This window comes from Nannobrachium achirus, assembly GCF_963921795.1.
Source record: "Nannobrachium achirus genome assembly, chromosome: 15".
Taxonomy (NCBI): Eukaryota; Metazoa; Chordata; class Actinopteri; order Myctophiformes; family Myctophidae; genus Nannobrachium; species Nannobrachium achirus.
This window is the reverse complement of record NC_137822.1, coordinates 14,338,172-14,361,978: the sequence shown is the minus strand read 5'-3', so window position 1 is coordinate 14,361,978 and position 23,807 is coordinate 14,338,172. Positions and strand designations below refer to the sequence as shown.

The following is a 23,807-nucleotide window of genomic DNA, read 5'->3' as shown; positions in this document are numbered from 1 at the left end:
GATGGTTATGGTGTGATGTCATTGCATCATGATGTCATTATGTAGGACTTGCAGTCTGATTGGATCATCAGTATCATGATGTCATTCATATTGTAACGTGTTGGGAACAGAACAGGAATAGCAGTCTAGCAGCAGTTAGACCTGGTAATCACAGGGTTCGTCGCCATGGTGATGTAACGTCAACACAGCTGGTTATGAGGGTTCATCGCCACGCCCACTTGTGGTGGACATTTTTGTCAACATTCTATTTTTGCCACGGTCAAATATTACCAGAAACAGAGCTGAAGCCCATATGCTACTGCATATACTACACAATAATGTGTACCCGTTCTGAATGGGTTAACAGGCAGTACCAGCTTCATCACCTGATCATCACCTGCAGCTTACAGTTTACAGTTTAGGCATTTAGCAGATGCTCTTAATCCAGAGTGACTGACAACTAGAAAGATGCAATTGGAAATTGCAAATGAGGTTGAATACATGATTATATTCTACAGTAAGCCAACTGTCATGTGAAGCTCCTTGATTCCCAATCCCATTGATTCCATCAATTTCCAACAGCAGCGGAAAAGTTTATCCAGTGAAAATAAAGTTTCCCCAGGACTACAGTGTGTTGCCCTTCGGGCAACCACACTAATAAGCAAGCCTCCTTGTCTTGGCCACCTGGCCAAAGGGATTTGGTTCCCCTGGCATCACAGATATGGGCTTAATATTGATGACATCAGGGATTTCCATACATGGGCAATAAAAGGGATGTGGTTCCCATGACATCACAGTGACGTCAGAGTGTGATCTATTCAGGCCGGGGCCTATTTGTAGCCACATTGAAAGCATCACACATGCACAAATAACCACAACACATGTAAATAAATATACGTAAATGAATGTGCAACAAAGTTACACACAAGGAAATAAGGCAAGGAAGGTGTGCATGTATAGCACATTTCAATAACAAGGCAATTTAATGTGCTTTATTGTACTTAATTGTGCTAGATTGTCTATTTAAAAAATGTTTCCCTCTTTATATTATTTGATAACCTGACTCTTTGCGTATGCAAGCTTGCATCAATAGCCGATCTACAAGCTCACAACGCCTTGCAGTACTTATTATAACTCTATGGCTTGCATACGCAATGCTGCCACCATCTGGCGAAGTCGGGTTAATTATTTGACAATTTGGACAATGTTTGACCAGTTTTTTAGAGGTATTAAAAAGGTCTTAAAAGTTCCTTAAATGTCATTTCACTGTCATTCAAAATGTACTTTAGACTTAAAGTACAAAAGTATGCAGAATGTATAGGGCTCTTGTCCTTAATGTGTTTTATAATAATCAAAATCCACATCCAATCCAAGTAACTAGTAACTAAAGTTTTCATGTACTGTAATTGTAGTTGAGTAAAAGTACAATAGTTCCCTCTGAGATGTAGTGGGGTAAAAGTAAAAGTATTGAAACGTGTCAATTGAAAATAAAGTACAAACACCTAAAAAATGTACTTAAGTAGACCTACAGTACTCGAGTACTTTCCACCACTGGTAATGATTGCTGCTAACCTGCTCGCCTCTCTCTGCACTCTGACTCAGATCAAGTACGCACGCACGAACGCACGCACGCACACACACACAGGCACGCTCTTTCTATTTTTGGCACCAGGCCATGATGAGCAAGACATTGATGATGACAGCTTATTAATGAACCCTCAGCGCCTATTCTGGGGTGAACACAAGGTGAAAATAACACAATCTACGGGCTCCCAAACGCATCACGCCGTGAGCTCGCTAGACACGGCTATTTTCGGAGGTTTAGGTGTAGATGGGGACATACTAGAGCTGGGTTCTTCAACGTTTTCAGGCCAAGGACCCCTTAGTTGAGAGAGAGAGAGATGAAGCAGGGACCCCCGATTTTTCAGAGATTCCATATAGTTTCATTGTTTGACAGCACAATCATCAGTGTATTTGGCATTCATGGCAAATTGTGTTTTCAGATATTTAACCACTTGAACTGTCAATACTTGACCTTTCACTCTGTACTTAGTCTGCTCTTTTTCCCCTCTACACCAGCTGCGAGGCGTTGTGAGCTTGCATATCTGCTATTTTTGGCTAAAGTTCTCAGAATAAGGACACTAGGGTTGACGGCGGTCAATATAAAAAAGGAGAAAAAAGTTTCTATCACACAGATTTGGAGGACCCCCTATAGTAACTCTGAGGACCCCCTAGGGGTCCCGGACCCCCTGTTGAAGACCCCCGTACTAGAGGATTTAGTATAGAGTAAATGACTACAAAGACAGACAGGACTGAACATAAAGAAACACTTAAAAGAACGAGACTAGGGGGAGAGGTGGGTGAACTAATTGCAATGGGGAGAAATTAGCCTCAGAGTATCTGAGGTGTTCACCTCAAAAAACGTATCTCTGATTATGCATCCTTTAGCTGATACACAGGGTAGTTAGTGCACGTGCTGCTGCACGTTGCTTGAATCCCATTATAGGACAATGGTGGTGGCTTTGTGTTTATGAATAATGTACCCCAGAATAAGCGCATGATTAGCAAATAGAATGGTCCCAAGTATTGATCCCTGGGAGACCAGTGGTGGAAATAACTAAGTACATTTACTAGGGATGGGTATCGTTCACCTTTGATTCGATACAATACCTTTTTCGATACCTGGGAATCGATACGATACCCTTTTCGATACCATTTTCGATACTTTTTATTTAAGTTTAACAGAGGTGATGATGATGATCACACAGTGTGGCGGAGCGGAGAGTATAGATGTTGGATAATCATCATAATAATAAACATTATAGGCTATTGTCGGCTATTTTCCACAGTAACGAGTGTAGCCCAACTGTTACAGATGCGACCGGCCAGGGGTGGGTTCCAGAGTATCGAAACGAGGTGTCGTTCGTTTTTACGTGAACCGATACCCGATAGTATCGATGTCATGCAATCGATACCATTAAAAGTACTGCAGACGATACCCATCCCTAACATTTACTCATGTACTTGTCACTTTTCTCAGCTACCCCCAGATTTGAACCCGGTTTCCATGCAGCTCAAGTGCTGACATTTTTAACAGCTAATAGAGCCTGCCTGCTTGATACATGGAACCCTAACCATCAGGTCAAAAGACACAATATAAATGTCTCAATAGAAGACATTTATATTGTTATTATATCACGTCTAGAGATCGTGCCCGCTTCGCAGGAACTCACAGCTATGTTGCTAAACATTCTTAGCTGGTAAAAATGTCAGCACTTGAGCTGCATGGAAACCGGGTTCAAATCTGGGGGTAGCTGAGAAAAGTGACAAGTACGTGAGTAAATGTACTTAGTTATTTCCACCACTGGTCTCCCAGGGATCAATACTTGGGTCCATTCTATTTGCTAATCATGCGCTTATTCTGGGGTACATTATTCATAAACACAAAGCCACCACCATTGTCCTATAATGGGATTCAAGCAACGTGCAGCAGCACGTGCACTAACTACCCTGTGTATCAGCTAAATGACGCATAATCAGAGATACGTTTTTTGAGGTGAACACCTCAGATACTTTGAGGCAAATAAGAAAGATTTATTGTAAAGGTTTTACCGTCATTACAACAGCTGGCATCAGTGACAAAAATAGCCAAACCCATTTAGACTGGGAACACATTATTACGTTTTTTTTTTTGTGCTTTAACTATTGAAAAATAGCAGATATACAAGCTCAACCGGCAAGCTTGTAGATCTGCTATTTTTTTTAAAATCTTCTTTGAATTTGAAAGTCTTTGGATTTGAAAGTCTTTGAATATTTCAAATCCTTCTGAAACATGTTTCTATATGTCAGCGGTGCTCAAACCTTTTCTTGTGAAGGACCCCCAAAATTATATGTATTTGGCCACGGACCCCCCATCTCAAAATATTTAGTTCCAGGGACTCTCCAGAAGCAAAATCTGAGTTACCCGATGTTTGCACACCTTTTCAAAAATAGCAGATCTACAAGCTTGCAGCCGCGCTGTGAGCTTGTATATCTGCTATTTTTCAATAGCTTAAGTATAACATAATGAAGGCCCCTATAACATAATGAAGGGCCCTAGTAACTCAGTCCCACTTTCCCCCCCCCCCCATGTGACGCCCCTGAACACAAGTTTTCCACCTGACGGCGGCGATGTGTTCCAACCATAGACTGTAAAAATATAGGTTCCAACTGGTCCCTCTGTCCCTCTCTCTTACAGTGTTTGCTGCTCAGTGACTCACTCCTACCGTTACCGTACCAACTGTCCATTAGTTTCTTAGCAACCTGAGCAAGCAGCCAATGACCTCCTTTGTTCTGATGTAAACCAAGGTTATTATAGTAAACGAAAACAAACTAAAAAACGAAAACTAGAATGGAAAAACATTTTAGTTAACTGAAATAAAAATAAAAACTAAGCTTTAAAAAGAAAACGAAAACTAACTGAAACGTTATTGTGTGTTTACAAAACTAACTAAAATAAACTAAAATTATAGAGAAAATCTCCTTAGTTTTCGTCTTTTGTGGAAATAAAAAATAAAAAAACACCAGTTGGTGAGGTCAAAGAGAGAAGTTGTATGTCTCAACATTCCTGCCACTCTCAACAATATGATGTTTTGTTGATTTTCTTTATTAGACAATACTTTTTCCGGAGCTTTTTTAATCTCACCCCTGACAAATACCCCATATTACGTAAAAGACTAAAACTAACACTAAAACTAATAAAAACTAAACTAAAACTAAGCATTTTCAAAAAAGAAAAAAGAAACAAAACCAGCAACCTCACTTTAAAAACGAATTAAAACTAAACTGTAATTGAAAACAAAACCCCAAAACTAATAAAAATAAAAACTAATGGAAAAATCCAAAACTATTATAACCTTGATGTAAACTTAGAACGTTTCAGGTACAGACAGAAAAAAAAGTGACTTTGTAGATTTTCATCATTATTATTACAAAACATACATTACCCACTTCAGCCCTATATACAGTTTGTCCATTTGAAAATAGCCAATCTACGGAAATGAGGGGTCATCCCAATTAAATCCAATTAAAGAATCAATCAGTTCTCAGAGTGGCATATATATAGTAAACTGGGGGTCCTTGAAAAAAAGAACAAACACGTTGTTTTTTTTTTTTTTTTTTTTTTGCACATTTCATGCACATGGAGGAGTGTGACATCAGAATAGATGATCATTCTGAGTGAGGATACTAAATGATATGTATTGGCATCTGGGCATCAGGTAGCAGCCTATTCTGTTCTGACCTGAGGAAAACCTTCAGTTCCTTCTGCAGCCATTAGTTGGTGCTGATTCAGTTTGGCATGATATGGCCTCCATTATGTTTATTTTAATGTTGATGAATTCAATAATAATAATAATATCTCAAATTTATGTATAGCGCTTTTCTGAATACCCAAAGACGCTTTACATGGGGCAAGAAAAAAAACAAAATAAACAACTTAATTAAAGAATAAAAACACTAAGACTAAAAACCAATTAAAAACAATTAACATCAACATTAACAGGTAGAATTAGCTGGGGAAGGCGATATGAAAGAGGTGGGTTTTGAGACTGGTTTTGAAGGTTTGGATGGTGGGGGTTCTCTGAGGGTTTTGGGGAGTGCATTGCAAAGGGTTGGGGCAGCAAAAGCGAAAGCTCTGTCGCCCCAGGTGCGTTTATTGGTCGTGGGGACAACAAGGAGGTTTGCGTCAGCAGACCTGAGGGAGCGGGATGGGGTATAGGGTTCCAGGAGATCACGGAGGTATGGAGGAGCGAGGTGGTTTAGTGCTTTGTAGGTGTTGAGGAGTACTTTGAAGTGGATTCTGTGTTTGACTGGGAGCCAATGAAGGTCACGGAGGACAGGTGTAATATGGTCTCTTGAGCGGGTACTGGTCAATGAATAAGACCACAATGGAAGCAACTCCCCCGGAGTCGTGACCCATAAATGGGATGGGTCCCAAGTCCCAGCCCAGGAGTTTGGGAACCCCTGGGCTATAGAGGACCTGTCTAGGTCAGGTGTGCTCTTTGATGCAGTGTATGAATACATTTCCATTTTGTTTTAGTCACATTTTTGTCATCTGGAATGTTTTAGGTTTAGTCTAGTTTTAGTTGACTAAATCTACAGTTGATTTTGTCGCCAAAAATGTATTTTGTAATGCCGTTTTCTTTTTGTAATGCCTGATTTTACATTTTGTGATCTGTTTTCAGAGCGCAACCAAACGTACTAAAATGACTTGTCTTGTAGTGCTACTCGATCTCTTCTCCACTAGTCCCTCCTCCCTAACATTATTATTTTTTTTTGACAAAATTGTCAGTATATTTCATAGTTTTAGTCATCATAGCTTCGTTTTTATTTAGCTTTTAATTTAGTTTTCGTCAGTGAAAAAAGGTAGTCGACGAAAATCTTTGGTAGTTTTAGTCGAGCTTCTGTGGTGGTTTGTGTCAGTCACGGCCTTTTGGCCATGACCCACATTTCATGACCATAGGTTGGACAAAGATAGTAGGATAACGGTAGCTCTGCCTTCTGGCTGAGCTCTCTCTTTGTCACCACGGTGCGGTACAGTGAACGCAACACTTCACTGCGTTCATCTTCCACTTACTCTTTGCCGTCAAGATACAGTATGTGTTTAAGCATGGGCAGTAGCCTACACTAATGTATGGAGTGCAAACAGTGGTGGAAAGTATGTACATTTACTCAAGTACTGTACTTAAGTACAATTTTGAGGTATTTGTACTTTACTTGAGTATTTGCAATTTCCAATACTTTTACTTCTACTCCACTACATATTCGATCCAAATATCCGATTACTCCACAACATTTATTTGAACACTTTAGTACAGTACTTGGATTATTACAAGTACTTACAAAACATACACTAACCATTCAGCCCTATATACATTTAGGCCATTTGAAAATAGTCGTCACAATGTGTTGCATTGTGAGGTTGTACTGTAGATCTGATATTTTTATACATTTGAAAACTAGTAAAATGGAAATTCTGCAAAATTAGTACTTTTACTTTTGGTACTTTAAGTATACTTTTTGGTATATTACTATAGTACTTCTACTCCAGACTTTTACTTGTAACTGAGTATTTCTACATTGCAGTATAGACACTTACTTTTTACATTACTCACACAAAGAGGACTGGTCCTCATGCTGCTGCTACCTTTAATTTCTATTACTTTCATAGACTGACTGATCAGCTGGCTGACAAGCTTAATGGCTGCCTGCTCTAACCTGCTGTATTATTTTTATGTCAAGTTGGACGCTGTCATTTCAATTCCCGGGCTGATTTGTGTTCCAGTCGCGCCCCTGTACAATGTCAAACATAATTGATACCGTCCTTTATCAGCCCTCCCAACCCGTTGCCCTCTGCCTGTCCATACAGTCAGGGGCGTCACAAGGGGTAGGAAAGTGGGACTGAGTTACTAGGGCCCAAGGAGGTGGTGGAGGGGCCTTAATTATTTTATACTTTAGATATTGAAAAATAGCAGATATACAAGCTCACAGCGCGGCACCGGTGCCGCGCTGTGAGCTTGTAGATCTGCTATTTTTGAAAAGTCGTGAAAATGTGTGCAAATCTTTCAATATATGTATTTTTTAAGCGAACATTTGTAACTCAAACTTTGCTTCTGGGGGGTCCCTGGAACTCAATATTTTGAGATGGGGTTCCGTCACCATGTGGCCAAATACATACCATTTTGGAGGTCCTTCACATGAAAAGGTTTGAGCTCCACTGACATAGAAACATAGGTTTTTCCAAAAAAATATTTGAAATATTCAAAGATTTCCATGATTTTTCAAAAAATAGCAGATCTACAAGCTCGCAGCGCGGCACTCGGTGCCGCGCTGTGAGCTTGTATATCTGCTATTTTTCAATAGTTAAAGCACAGGGGCCCCGCAGTGAATCCTTGTACCCAGGGCCCAGAATTTGGTGTGACGCCCCTGCATACAGTACACGCGCACAAGCCACGAAACCTCGTCACCACATGGCTCTCGGATACAAATGTAAGACGGTATGCCTCCAGGCAAACATTTGCGCTCCAATAGATTATTTTATTTTTCTCATCCATCCTCCATTGACGGCAGTGTGTTGAAGGAGTTATCCGTCTGTCTAGTTCACGGAGGGCAGAATATTATCATAGTTTTACCTCCTCCAAGTGACACAAGACATAATTGCTATTTTTTAATGTCTTATCTGCTTTACATGCTTTACATGCTTAAAGGACAATTTTGTTTTTTTCTACAACAAGGGTTCATATTAAAGATGAGTGTTAAAATGTTTTCATTTACTTCTTTCTATGGTTTTAGTGATTTTAACTATTTTGATCTGCATGCATACCCCCAGCTAATTATCTATTTTTAGACACAATAAGCCCATTCCCAAGATGCACCACAATCTTTCATGTGCAGATGTGACTTACTGTATGGGGGCTGGTGTAAATGGTGATATAGAAATGTACGGCTTATTGTGTCTAAAAAGACATAATTTAGCCACTTGTACACATGCCCCCACCCACTGAAATCAAAATAATAAAATTGCTAAAACAATGGAAAGCAGTGAATGAAAGCATTATAACACTCATCTTTTCTTTTCTCTAATTACAATCTAAAATATGAACCCTTGTTGTAAAAAAAAACAAAGTTGTCCTTTAAATGGCGAGACATATTGTTTTGAGATTTCATTGTGTTTTATGATTAACGGTATAGTTTCTCCGGCAGCAGTGGTTCTGGAGGTAGAGCGGCCGATTGGGAACCGCAAGGTTCCTGCCTCCTGTTTCCATCTCCGGCTCCCCTTGTGTTAGTGTCTAAGTGTCCTTGAGCAAGACACTGAACCCCTCTACCTTACATGGTTTCCTATGCCGTCGGTGTGTGAATGTGTCAATGTGATGCACGTACATAAATGCACCATTTATTTCCCTGATCCAGAATCCACCTCCATGCACCACGGAGCCTTGTTGTTCCACAGCACCATGGCTGGCCATGACCAGCTCTTGACCCTCCAGACAGTGGTTCAGTGTGCTGTGCAGTTTACCACATAGTCATCATTGCCCTCTAGTGACATGGCATGTGTGTGTGCTGTTCTGGAATAGAGTTAGCAGCATGTTGACTTTCCTTTATGCAGACCCGGGGCGTCACAAGGGGGGGGGGCTAGTGGGACTGAGTTACTAGGGCACAAGGTGGAGAGGGGCCTTAATTATGTTATACTTTAGCTATTGAAAAATAGCAGATATACAAGCTCACAGCGCGGCACCGAGTGCCGCGCTGCGAGCTTGTAGATCTGCTATTTTTGAAAAGTTGTGAAAATGTGTGCAAATCTTTGAATATATGTGTTTTTTTAAGCGAACGTTTGCAGCTCCGATTTTGCTTCTGGGGGGTCCCTGGAACTAGATATTTTGAGATGGGGGTCCGTGGCCAAATACATATCATTTTGGGGGTCCTTCACATGAAAAAAGTTTGAGCACCACTGACATACAGTAGAAACATAGGTTTAACAAAAAAACCTTAGAAGGATTTGAAATGTTTAAGATTTTTGCCCAGAATTTGGTGCGACACCCCTGTTTAGACCTGAGCAAGATGCCTCTTTTCTTCTTGCCGAGATGACCTTGCAGGTTGCAGGAAAATACAGACAAACACAAGGGAAACGGTTCTTCTCTTCCTCTTTCCAGCGGTAACTTTAGAGTCGCCGGAAAGAAACCCGCCGAGATTTCTATTCTTATATTTGTTTTACTGAGACTATAAGGTTAGAAATAACTTTAGGATTACGCATATCTTTCTCAGGATAAGATAAGGAATAGCGGTAGGTTTTGGCACCGTTTTACTGAGGTTAAGGTTAGGAATAAGGTTAGGTTCTTCACCACCACTAGGAGGACTTCACCACTTTTCAACCTATCTTCATATAATAGGTCCTCACTAATGTTCATAATAAAATAGCAGGAGAGCTGTGGGAAGTTCAGAAATCCATAGTCTTGTGACATCATCGATGGAGAATCCAAGCTAATAGAAAAAGCAGGCTTTCTATTCCTGAAAAGATGCAATATTAAAGTCGAAGCCATTGTTCATTGTGCAGTAAGAAAAATCAAAAATATTTTTTCAGAAATATTGAATAAAAAAAAAAAGATCTGTCAAACGATGATGTCACAAGACTATGGATTTCTGAACTTCCCACAGCTCTCCTAAGAGACTTGGACTGAGTAGATTTATTTTGCTATTTTATTATGAATATTAGTGAGGACCTATTATATGAAGATAGGTTGAAAAGTGGTGAAGTCATCCTTTAAGTACAATCTTTACTTTACTGGAGTGTTTCCAATTTCCAGTACTTTTACTTTTACTCCATTGCATCTGAGTGGCATTATATTGTACTTTTACTCCAATTATTTGAAAACGACATTACTTTATAGATTTGGATTATTTCTGCTATTTTCAAAAGATTTGTATACATTTGAAAGTTTGAACGTTTGAAAGTACTACTTTTACATACACTTTGAATTCCTGACTTTTACTTCTAATAGAGAACATTCTACATTGTAGTATTGATACTTTTACTTAAGTAAAACAATTTGAGTAGCCTACTTTTTCCACCACTGTAAATGTTTTATAGGATTAGATTTTTAACTAATCGAATCCTGGCCTTTCAGCTTTAGGACTCCTTTATAACCCCACAAATGATCCGATCACGGAGAATATTATTTGCCCGTTTGGTCACCAAAACCACGGTGCACAGAATACTTTCAAATACTGCATGACTGAAATGTCCATTCTGCGTTTTCAGCAGTTCAGCTCTGTGTTGGACTGTGCATCTAGGAAGCTTGATCCGTCACAGAAAGCAGCCCCATGCAAGATTTCACTATTTCCATAGATAATGCATTGGTGACTTCGGTTCCAACTGCTAGAAACCTCGGTGTGGTCCTGGACAGCCAGCTATCATTCAAGGCACACATTGCATCAGTCACCCGGTCCTGTAGGTTCACACTCTATAACCACCGTAAAATCAGCCTTTCCTCACCCAGGAGGCAGCCCAGCTCCTCATCCAGACATCTGTCATATCAAAACTTGACTATTGTAACTCTCTCCTCACTGGTCTCCCGGCATGTGCACTTAAACCTCTCCAACTGATCCAAAATGCCGCGGCACGACTGGTCTTCAACCAGCCTAAGTGCTCACATGTCTCTCCCCTTCTCCGCAGCCTCCACTGGCTCCCGGTTGCGGCCCACACTGAATACGAAACACTGATGCTGACCTTCAAAGCAGCCAAAGGTATATGGCTCCTCTATACCTCCAAAACCTGATCAACCCCTACACCCCACCCGTTCACTTAGATCAGCTAACACAGGGATGCTGACAGAACCTTCGCTAAAAACTCCAGGACTCTCGGACAAACATCCACTCGTCCGAGACAGTTTGCCCTCCTGGCCCCCAAGCTGTGGAATAAACTCCCTGTCGCACTTGGAACAATTAACGGACTCACTCGCTAGCTTTCGCCGTGGACTGAAGACTCACCTTTTCAGACTCCACCTAAACCCATAGCACTACTGAATCACTCAATGACCATACATGAAGCTAGTTAGCATTTGTTTTTAGAATCCTTTTTTCTTTACTGATTATATTGTTTTTGTAGATTGATATTCATATACATTTGTTTATTGTTGTTGATGCTCTGAAATATTATCTTGTTCATTATAGTGATGTATTATCTGCTCATTGTATATCGCTTTGGATTAAAAGCGTCTGCTAAATGCCTAAACTGTAAACTGCAGCGGGATCCTGCAGACTTTCAATGTGACCCGGAGTATACAATATCATTATATCAACAATACTGAAATCTGCATGTTAAAGCCATTTAAACCTGTAGTCAGTGAAGCAGGTAACCACGTCTAGGAACAATGGTTGATGATTGAAAGCAGAGCAATTTTATTTGTAGGAATAATGAGTGATATAAAAACTGAATTTACCCTGCGGGATCAATAAAGACTGATTTATATTTATGTTTAATAGCCAATCTCTTGTAGAATGTCTCTTGAAAAAAGCCGATCTACAAGCTTATGGCTCGTCACAGTGTGATGCGCTGTGAGCTTGTAGATCGGCTATTTTCGGTGCGAGACAGAAAGCATGACCAAGTATAAATGGGGCTTACAGTAATTGTCCAGACTCCAGCTTAAAATGCTGCTGGACACAGCAAGTAGATGATCGGCCTGAAGGTTGTTGGAGAACCACCGTATGGTAAAGACTTGCAGTTTTATTGATATTTTGCAAACATGTGGAGTTTTAATTATTTTCCTTGGCAATTACAAGAGAGGGCAGGCATTGAGTTTTGATGTCTGAATATGGATGGGAATGTGCGTGCGTCTGTGGGGGGATAGGGGTTGATGTCTGAGGCCTGAAACAGGAATTGGTCAAGGCTTTGACGACAGGGGCATTTCTCCCTAATAGACCCCATGGACAGTCATTTGGAGTAGGAAAATGAGCCTAGATGTTATTTAGTGCAGAGTTGTCCTTTAAAGACGCTTTACTAAGTCACTGACTGCATTAAGAGGCATTACTACTTTTGCACATACAGTTTGTATACAGTGTCATCGCTGTCTGGCAGAAACCTTTCTCCATAATATTTCAACTCTATTTCTTCTGTTTTTGTAAATGAATGCTCCACCTCGCCGTAGACTACAAGATTGTTGTGCAAATGTGGCATAAAATAGCTGCTCTAAAAGTTTTGTTATTGTGTTTTAAGAGCTGTAATACAACAATGCTGTAAGTCTGTCTGTGAGTTTCATAAATGTTGAACCAATGAAAATACTAATAACTACTTTGGATCCATTGAACATAGGTTCTTCTTTTTCATCTCCTGAAAAGTATCGGTATTGGACATACAAGGCTTCCACCCGACAGCATATTTATAACACAGACAAACAGACGCAGCCTGTCAAGCACAGAACTACTGATGCTGTGAGCTGGGTGTCACAGTGTTCTTGTTTTGACAAACAGGCTGTGGGGTTGCTATGCTATTAAAATCTTTACAGAGACACAGTATACAAGAACCTACACACGCACACAACACACGCAAGCACGCCAATTAAAAGCACTTCATATTTAGGGACATGTTGGTCAGATGTTTGTCTTAATGTTAAACTAATGCCATTCATTTGAGTAGGTATATTTAGGGACACGAGGTTGGTTGTGTGTACAGGTCTGACCTTAACACACAGTGGCTGCGTTTTATTCAGAATTACTGAATTTTCATTTGGGTTTGGAGGGGTGGTATATACTGTTTGAATCGGAATATATTTTTATTCAGGTTCCATGTAAACAGTTGGGTATATGAATCTCTGTTCGCAATGAGTTCATTCTGAATGAATAAATATTGATCATGTAACCGCAGCCAGTGTCACTCATATATGGCATGTTCTTCCATTTTCAATATATTTTCACATCTATTTTATTTCAGTTCTATTAGCTCTCAAAGCACACCTGTATTATTAGCCATGCACGATAGCCTCTATAACACAAAATTACGTTTATGACTCTGTCAATGTTTAATGAAATGGCAGAAATTGATGATATCTACAACAAATACATCATGATAAAGAAAAGTACGGCATAATTTTTGCCTTTAATGACATGACGAAAATAGGGACACCAGGTTGTAAGTGGTTAAAATATGTATTTTAGGATGTAGAATTTGCCTCTGTTATAGTAAATAAAACAAAATATTCATATTATTATGACACACACTCACACTTGTGTGTGTGTGTGTGTGTGTGTGTGTGTGTGTGTGTGTGTGTGTGTGTGTGTGTGCGTGTGCGCGCGCGCGCGTTTGTGCGTGCGTGCGCGTGTGCGAGCAAGTGAATATGGAGCTTGTGCAAACCTATAGTCGGTTTGTGGCTGATATTTCCAAAGCTACTTCCACATCAAACCGCAATTTTGTTACTGTTAACGTCTCTCTCTGCCTAACTGACATGCCGGTAATTCACTTTGTAAGACTTCTCTATTTGATAAGACCACAATCTTCAACTGCCAACAGCAAGCATGTACTGTAATGCCCACTTTTAATTCACAATGGACTCCTCTACTGTATGCTTGCACTAACCAGAGACCCTACTGTATAGTCACCTCTCTGGACTAGCTAGTTAACACACACTATCCTCATGCTGTATGTCTGAAGCGGTTACTTTTCGGGATTCTACAAGCAGATCTACAAGCTCAAAGCGTGTCGCCTCGCGCCATGTTTCGAGCTTGTAGATCTGCTACTTTTTTTTTTTTAAGATTTGTTTTTGGGCTTTTTATGCCTTTATTTGATAGGACACAGCAGACTGACAGGAAATGGGGAGAGAGATGGGGAATGATGCGGCAAAGGTCGTCCGGATCGGGAATCGAACCGGCGACGCCAGCATCAGGCATCATAGCCTAGTATGTGGTATGCGCCTAGAGCTCTAGACCACCAGGCCAGCAGGCACCCCAGATCTGCTACTTTTGATGCATTTGCGTTAGGCTGTAGTGTGATGAAATAGGGCGTTAATTTACCACAAAACACATAAAGTTACAATATGGAGAATTGGAGATAGGAGGTTTCTGCACGACAGCCACGATTGGTACCTTGTGAGTCATGGGGACTCGAGTTTTAATCCATCTGCGTCATGCCTAATCTCTCTAGGCCCCTCATGTCTCGCTACACTCTCTTATCTGAAGTGCAGCATGCAATGCCAAAAACATAAAATTATTTAAAAGACTGCACCTGTGTTGGAACATGGTTGGTTTGTTTGCCAAGTAGCTCCTTAAAGGAGGCTGTCCTTTCCAAAACATTTGAGAGGAGATAAACTCGTATAAATAGATTGAGGCCCTGGACATCTACACTACAGTGTTTGTTTAATCTTTTGGGGGATCCAGCAGCACCCAATGATTTAAACTGCTCTTACGTGTATTTGCGTATGTGCTTGTCATCAATAAAAATTATTTGATTTGATATATGTATTCTTACCAAACCACCTGTTTCATTTTGTTCCCCTCCTTTTGCAAAACATTAACCATCGAGACAGCTATATTTGGACTGTAAGTTCAAGCTACACAGGCTAACAACTATATTTGGACTGTAAGTTCAAGCTACACAGGCTAACAACTATATTTGGACTGTAAGTTCAAGCTACACAGGCTAATGTTTAGCCCGTCTTTCATACTGAAATTGTTAGGGCAATACATTTAAGTAACTATACATCAGTTTGATCAATTATATTACACAGTACACTGTGGTCTAAATGTGTTTCTTTGGATGCTATTTCATGCAAACAACTTGCACACGCACACGCCTCTCGGACAGTGGTTTAAGGAAACTGCCCGAAACCTGTGTGGTCGGATCGTGACGGGTGCCATGGCATTGGTCCGAAGGTTCATTAGTCCGAAGGTTCATTAGTCCGACTTTGTTAAGAATACTATATGCCTAACTCTAACCCTAACCTTATAACCTCAGTAACCCTAACTAAATTCGGACTAATGAACCTTCAGACTAATGAACCTTCGGACTTATGGGCAGTCCCCTCATGACGAGGTCTGCACAGGCTCATAGGAGCCATTAGACTGGTTACCAAAAACCTACATTAACACAGACATACTATGATGGAACACGCACGCATACACAAACACACATACTATGATGGAACACGCACGCATACACAAACACACATACTAGGATGGAACACGCACGCATACACAAACACACATTCGAACAGTCCAGCCAGGGTGATACTTGACTGTAGTGTAACCTGTTTGACCCTGAACTCATGTGCGTTTCCAAATAACCACCATAAGTTGTTGGCCAACCCCCTCAGGACCGCTGGTCCACCTTAAAAAAAAACACCTACGTAGTCACAGAGATGACGACGTATGTGGTAAACACTGCATGCTGTTCTGAACAACTCTTTCTTTTATTCTTGTCACAGAACATCACCCGAGCAGCCTTTAAACGCGTGGATCAGCTGAAGAACGTTGACGGGCGATGGCCCGTCTCAACCTCCGCCAGTGGTTCAGCAGCCGGGTTCATTCCCCTCAGAAGTGGGAGACAGGAGACCAAACCTTCCCTGAGAGGACATCTGTCAAGGAAGTGCTCTGCCGTCTTCTTCTTACATTGTATCCCTCTATTTGTGAGCGATGCCTCAGCACTTGACCAAATGTTTATTATTGATACCGTATTCCAAATTAAATAGTTTGGACTGTGAAACTTATCGTTGCTGTGTCGGGTCGAAAACCTCTTAACTCCATTTCATAACCCTTTATGTTTTTTTTCATCAATGCCCTACTTTGTCATTTCGTTACACAAAATTAGCAAAACCAGCCGATTTGCTAGCTCAAAACACAATCTGGCACGTTTTGATCACGTAGATCTGCTATTTTTGCTATTTCTGAATTTGAATCCAGAAAACAGTTTTGGACATAACGAGGTTTCCACCCAGCAACAACCATAGGTTTGCGTTACTATTATCTTGTTACCTAAAGTTCCACTTTCCCAGGTCATGTTCCTGAACAGTGTTCTATAGGATCCTTGTTGCGTACGGAGCCATTCTTGTGACACTCCTGGTGAGGAGTTTCAACGTGGAGGAACAGCCGAAAAATCCCACCCAACAATTCTACCCAGCACCACAACAACAATCACCAACACCAACACCACCAACAGCAACAATAACTCGTAGACAATGTCGTGAACTGCTGCAGCCCCTCAACACAGAAGAGGTTGAGAAGCAGGTTGGGAGACCGTTGTAGAAATAAGAAAGCACATGCACTCATACAGTACTGATTTACACTGACTGCATTGAGTAGTTCACCAAGTCTCCATAGCATCAGTAATCAATAGAAAAAAGGCATTTTGGGGGTGAACTACTCCTTTCACCCGTCAGCCCAAGACCTGAAAAATACCTAAAAATATCTTCTAAATCTTTTTCGTTTTCTGAAAAACTGTACTTTGTTTCTTTATCTGTGGTGCACTCGGTGCTGCGCTATGAGCTTGTATAACTGCTATTTTTGAATATAGTCAAAGTATAATGGTTATATTACTGTATGAACCCATTTAGGCCTATAATTATTTAATGCTTTAACTATTTGAAAAATAGCAGATATACAAGCTCACAGCGCAGCACCGAGTGCCGCGCTGCAAGCTTGTAGATCTGCTATTTTTGAAAAATCGTGAAAATGTCTGCAAATTGTTCAATATATATTTTTCAAACAAACTCAAATCTCTACTTCTGGGGGGGGGGGGGGGGGGTCCCTGGAACAACATATTTTGAGCTGGGGGTCTGCGGCCAAATAAATATAATTGGCGAAGTCGGGTCAAAGATCGGGTCAAAGATATTCAAAGACTTGAACACATTTTCACGATTTAAAAAAATAGCAGATCTACAAGCTCGCAGCTTGTATATCTGCTATTTTTCAATAGTTAAAGCATACACTAATGGTTAAAGTGATTAAAATCTAACGCGACTCGGGCGTGTTCCAGGTATTTGAGGGTTTAACATAATCGACCATGCAGATCGGCTAAAATGATATTTTAACATTATTCATTCAAGCTGTTCCTTGGGAGGTGGATTCTCCATGAGGCCTACTCTACTGACACCGGTGATCAGTATGCCCTGACCATCACCAAGAGCTCCTGGACAGAGTTCTACAACAACACCAACACTGGCACAGTCAACCTTACCATGGCACACTTGTTGCTTCGGCCTGAGTGAGTGTTAGCTATTGTTTATTCCCAGTCTGCATTGAATGGGGCTGTTATCACTGTAAATCGTCCAACTGCCCAGGGCCGCCGCTAACCATTTGGGCAGTCACGTGCAACACATAGACATCAAAGGGGGCTTGAGCCCCTGCCCTTTTATCCTTCTGTAAAAAAAGTGCCCTCTCCAGACATGAATGCAGTTTTTACTATGGCAGAATTCAAGAGAATTGCCTTGTCCAAACTCCAAACTCTCCTGAACTCGAATGCAGCATCTTATGTTGAAAGAATTGCCCTCTCTGTAGAGGGCAATGTGTTGCAGCGCAACACGTTGAAAATATTTTCACCAAAAGGCCCTTTTAGAATTTTCAGCCCCTGCCTCTCTAACATTCTCTGCACGTCCCTGCATTTGGGTGCCCTACTCACCAGTGGCTTCTCGGTGCCCCCGAGATTTTCGGATATAGGGTCGGGTGTCTTCGTGTGATTTTAACTCCAAGTAGCAGTTAAACCATTACTTATTTTTTTCTTTTCTCTGCCCCCGATCTTTCTCATTTGGTGCCCTTACGCACACTGCTAGCTGTGCGTATGCCGGCTAGCTGTGGCCCTGCAACTGCCAATCAAAGTGGCTACTGGGCAATCACAGTGTGTCTTTTACGGCCAATCACGAGCTGGAACACAATTGATTGATTGATCATTAAAATGAACATGCTCTGAAATGCACACGGTCCACCCATCTGACCACTAGTTATGTCTATGTCTATAGCAGTATTAAACATAGTATTTGGCACAGAAAAAGATTTGCAAGATGGAGTCACTGTTATGAGATTTGGTAAACATTTTGCTATTGACTCCATTATAGGAGAACTTTTTGTGCTTTTTTACTTTTATCCTTGGGATACCAACACATATTTTGATCAAGACCAACTTGATCAAAATAGATATTTTCAACATCGTATTTTCACCATCGTAATTAATTCCAAAATGTCAGCTATTATATTCACTGCACATTTATGACATAAATGACCCGTAATGCTCAAATGATACTGTTACTACATCATATGTATCTATGTTTATCTTGCAGAAATAAGACACTATGGTGTGTCTACCATCATTTCGATAACATGGTCTTCAGAAACAATACACTCTACCTTAACCTGTTTCGTAAGTTAAATGGAAGTGTGTGTGTGTGTGTGTGTGTGTGTGTGTGTGTGTGTGTGTGTGTGTGTGTGTGTGTGTGTGTGTGTGTGTGTGTGTGTGTGTGTGTGTGTGTGTGTGTGTGTGTGTGTGTGTGTGTGTGTGTGTGTGTGTGTGTGTGTGTGTGTGTGTGTGCGTGCACTGGGAATGAGTGTGTGTGTGTGTGTGTGTGTGTGTGTGAGAGAGAGAAAGAGAGCGAGCATGTACAGTATGTCATCATTTTAAATGCTATATTGCTTTAATTCAGGTTCCACCCTTAATCCTGAAACTGATATGTGTGATGGGGAGAGTTTTGTCTATAATAATTAAACCTTCAGAAAGTTGCATTTTACACTTGTCTTATGTAATCCTGGGCGCTACAATCCCTCTGCTGACCTGGGGAGAGCAACAGACTGACCTCATGCTTCCTTCTATGCATGAGGAGTCCAAGCAGCTTCTTTTCACCTGACATGGGGAAGTTTCCCTGGCTGGACGTAGGGCATGGAAGGAACACGTTATTCCAACTAGTTCCTTTCCCCTCCATCAGGCTGGGCAGGGGGAGGCAATATAGAGACCAGGATTACTGCATGTTTATTGTGAGGCTGCCTACCATATAGGGGACACGGGGAGAACGTGCAAACCCCACACAGAAAGGCCCTTTTGCCAACCCCACCTAGGGTATGGCCACTGATGACGTGGAGGAGAGAACACGCCCACAGCGTCCCCAGATAATTGCATTTTATTATTATTTAAATGCCTAAATCAAAATAAACGATTATAACAGACAAATCAGGCAATCAACCACGCGTCAATAGCACAAGTTTGTAAGATTTCTATCTCTGCCAACATCATGACATAATGCATTGTTTGTCTGTTGATATAACTCACTTGCTTTGCCATGAAATGAAGCGTCAGCGTTAGTTTATGCAGGATATGGGAGTCAAGTTGACGCCCAGCTGTAGTCAGATGTCAGTCAGCTCTGTTCTCATACCCCATTATCATATCTGCTGGTCATTACGTCACATGACTGCCATACTCCAATCAAAGCTCAATCAGTAGGGAAGGCTCATACGGCTTGCTTTCTCTACCTATGCTTGGTTTCCGAAGCTTCGGAATCATTCGCTGCTATCTGCCTCCTCCACCCCAGCCTCCACCTTTGCATGCTCAGTCTGGCTAAGCTCAAATACTTGTGATTGTCTGATTAAGTTACATGTCAATGTTAAGTTCAAATACTGTGATTTTGACTAAGTTACATGTCAATGTTAAGCTCAAATCCTGTGATTTTGACTAAGTTACATGTCAATGTATTGCTATTATTCTGCTATTGTATCCCTATGGGGGGTATTGCTTAGCGCTCCCTGATTTTGCTTAGCATGCTCAGAAAAGTCTGCACAAAATTCAGGGAGCATCTCCGAACGCAGAGCCCTTCAAACGCCAAGATTAACTGTATTCCATTTATGCAATAAATGGTCTTGATGTGAATGTTCCTGACTAAACTGCAGTGTTTGAAATCAAACAGAAAGCTATGTCATCCTACTGAAAAAAACAAACTGCTGACATTTCGGTCTTATGTAATACTTATCCTTACAATATATCATACTTGTCCTGCTACTGTAGGGTTCAACTCTTCAGCACAAGTCAGGTTTCTGAAGACCTGCAACGAATGCCTTACACTGACAGCAACAGCCCATGTTCCTGGTTATGACCCTCTGACTTATCTACTCGTATATGGTAAGCAGAGGTGATCTGATGTGTTCAGTATTTGGATGCGTAATCTGTTGATTCTTGATCTATTCTCTAAGGCCGCATTCACACACATGCGTGAAACATCTTCTCCATATCGTCTGAGAATGAGGGGGGGGGGGGGGAGAGTCCAGTGCATTGTCCATGGAAGGTTGTTTGGTGTTTTGTCGTTGCCGTGTCTCTTGCTCAACCGAAGGCTATCTTTTGGCCAAGAGACACGGCAACGACAAAAAAACAAATAACCTTCCATTGACAATGCATTGGACCTCCCCCTTCCCCCCTCATTCTCAGACTACACGGACAAGATAGCTGTCGCAACTGTGTGTAGCGCACCTTAAATGCAGAGGAGAGTATGCATCCAAATGTGATGTTTGTTTGTTTCTTTGTGAGGTTTAAAAGGGCCGCTGGATGACTATTTCATTCAAAGAAGCAGACAACAGGCTGAATGTCTCAAGTTCAAACCACCACCACTGTTCCACTACAAGGGAGATGGTAGATATACTTTATTGCATACAGTAACACTTTCTCTGAAGCCCGTGTCTTTAATGTATTATAAACATTATACTTATAATAATCATAATTATAGTTATGCACACCCATAAATAGCCTACTCCTATACAAGGATATATAAGACAAAATGCATTATAATCTGCTTACACCGCTGTATAATTACAGTTATAAGCACTCATACAGCAAGTACTGTACATTATGTTTTTGTATCTGTTTGTATAATCATAACTTAGTATAAGCATTTCATAATTACTTGTAAGGTAAATTAAGGTCAAGTATATACTGTAATTTCTGATCACTCCGAGGTTGACTTTTGACCATGATCATGATGATTATAATGCATTAATCCAGAATATGAATCATAAGTTGTCATTGTGTGCTTCAAGTAAAGTGAAAAAATACATTAGATTATAATTATCTAATCAAGAACAACACGCACAACGTTTCTGCCTACACCTCCAGGAATAGCATTACTTTACATAAAACACTTACAGTGACTTATCATAACACAATGCATTGTAACAATGATCATAATGCATTATAAAGTATAACTCATTACATCTCTGAGAATTATACACCAGAACATGACAAAGACAAAACAATATTATAACATAATTAAAATCATGGGCTTTAATGGCTGAATCGAAGTTTCAGCTGTTCATTTTACTAATAATTAATTTGCTGCATTACATCTATTATAAGACTATCTAAATAATAAGAGAGAAACAAATATCATCATCATCATCATCATCATCATCATCATCATCATCATCTATGGAGGAACTAACTACTGTATTTCTAATACTCTTCTTTGTATTTACCATTGCAGAGTTTTGTCCTGAAAACTGGAACATGTCTTATGAGAATTCAGTTAACCGTCGGTCCAGAGGGCCTGGATGCCCTTTTAGTCAAGGAGGCCATAACATAAAAAGATAATAAGAGACCAACTTGCGTGTTCACTCACAGCCACCTTTACTGGCGGGCGCATAATGCATAACCAACACATCTTAAACATAATGCATATACATAACCAACACATCTTAAACATAATGCATACTGTATACACAAGCAACACATTGTAAACACAGTCACTGAGGACCCATCGACTGATTACTTTTGACATTGACACTGACATTTATTTCTAATAATCCAGACATAATTTGATCTGATATGATTAACCTATTCCCATTTACATCTTTGTTAAATGTAATCTGCTTTCTGTTTTATTTTTTATATTATTATTGGCTTTTATGCCTTTACTGAAAGAGAGTAGACTGAGGGTCGTTTCATACTGTTATTTCGGTTCGGCACTAGGCGAACCCAAATATGGTTCGCATCCCCCGGTTCGGGGGGGCGTCAACCGACTAAATTCGGCTCTACGGTGCTGACGAAATGTTGTGACCTCCCGACTTAATTTCGGTACTCAGCGGTGTCTTCTCATTCATTCAGCCCGGCTTCACGTTCATATTCTCGGCTGTGAATCCAAGGAAACAGCGGTCGTTTGGGAGGGAGACACGCCGACTTTCAAATGCTTGTGTGGCCGTGTATTGGGCTTCGCAGAGCGGACACAAGTCAGCTGTCGCTCGCTCTGGCTGGAGACGAAGAGTGGTGGACTGGGAGGCGCACGCGCCACACACACACACACACACACACACACACACACACACACACACACACACACACACACACACACACACACAGCTGTGTATCGCTAACGCGTCGCCGACCGTTTTAAAGACAAAAGAAGAGCTTAAACACAACTTTGCTAATTGCTATTTGCTAGTGTTCCGTGTTGATAGGTTTTCCACGACGAGTTGTGACTGTGTGATGACATGCATGCAGCAAGGGAGGCGGCAAGTCTATAATGTGAGCTTGTAGATTAAATGTTTTTACAGAGCTCGATCGAGCGTTTGTGAGTGTGAGAGAGAGAAGAGACCCCGGCCCCGCTGGAGCTGCTACTCACTCACTGGACCTCCAGTCATTCAGCGTGCAGCGCGAGGGAAAGTCAAATTTGTATCCCCCCTGCAATGCTCATTCATCGGCCACAAACGTTGTCATGCCACGGACCTCCAATATTTACAAGCAACTTCGGCACTAGCCGTTAAGAAAGTATGGATGAACTCCCCCCAAACCTAAATAATTTCGGGTCGGGCGTCCTCCCGAGCCGAAATTAGTTAGGCTCCTTATAACGGTATGAAACGACCCTGACAGGAAACGGCGATAGAGATAGGGAATGACATGCAGCAAAGGCCGTCGGGATCGGGACTCAAACCCGCAACACGCTGACAGGCTGCACTGAGCCTAGGTACGGCAGCGGCCTAGGGCTAGGCCTTCTATAATATAGTTTTTATTGTATTCAAAAGTCCTTGTATATTGTGTATTTTGCCCTGTGTCTTGAATAGGTGTCACTTATGTGTTTAACTTCCCTTTTACTGAATTCAAATGTCCTTTTATAATGGGGTTCTTTTGCTTAATGTAATGTATGTAAAGAAGAATTTAATTGTTGAAATGTGCTATACTGTAGAAATAGACTTGCCTTGCTTTACTGAAATAAGTTGTATATTGGAATTCATCTTGAAGAAGAAAAAAATATGTATGGCAGAATCTAGATTTATGATTTGTTAGATTGCAATAAATACATGTATATACTCATACTCATCTATACTTTGTAATGTCTTTTTTTCTAGTCCTT

The 23,807-nt window shown here is 40.9% G+C and overlaps 1 protein-coding gene and 1 long non-coding RNA gene across 2 annotated transcripts in view; one reads left to right on the top strand and one right to left on the bottom strand.

Annotated features, from left to right (window-relative positions):
• Positions 1-23,775, top strand: part of LOC308300106 (uncharacterized protein) — a 37,554-nt gene extending 13,779 nt beyond the window's left edge. Inside the window, exons 2-9 of the mRNA XM_080743884.1 lie at positions 15,927-16,113; positions 16,521-16,725; positions 17,544-17,701; positions 18,771-18,850; positions 20,480-20,593; positions 20,996-21,097; positions 21,945-22,138; positions 22,172-23,775. Coding sequence (XP_080600010.1) covers positions 15,983-16,113; positions 16,521-16,725; positions 17,544-17,701; positions 18,771-18,850; positions 20,480-20,593; positions 20,996-21,097; positions 21,945-22,051 — 897 coding nt within the window. The 5' untranslated portion in view covers positions 15,927-15,982 and the 3' untranslated portion in view covers positions 22,052-22,138; positions 22,172-23,775. The remainder of the gene's footprint in view (positions 1-15,926; positions 16,114-16,520; positions 16,726-17,543; positions 17,702-18,770; positions 18,851-20,479; positions 20,594-20,995; positions 21,098-21,944; positions 22,139-22,171) is intronic.
• The window catches only part of LOC308299483, a 711,129-nt gene that overhangs the window by 423,463 nt on the left and 263,859 nt on the right, over positions 1-23,807 (bottom strand). The gene's annotated exons all lie outside the window — the stretch shown is intronic.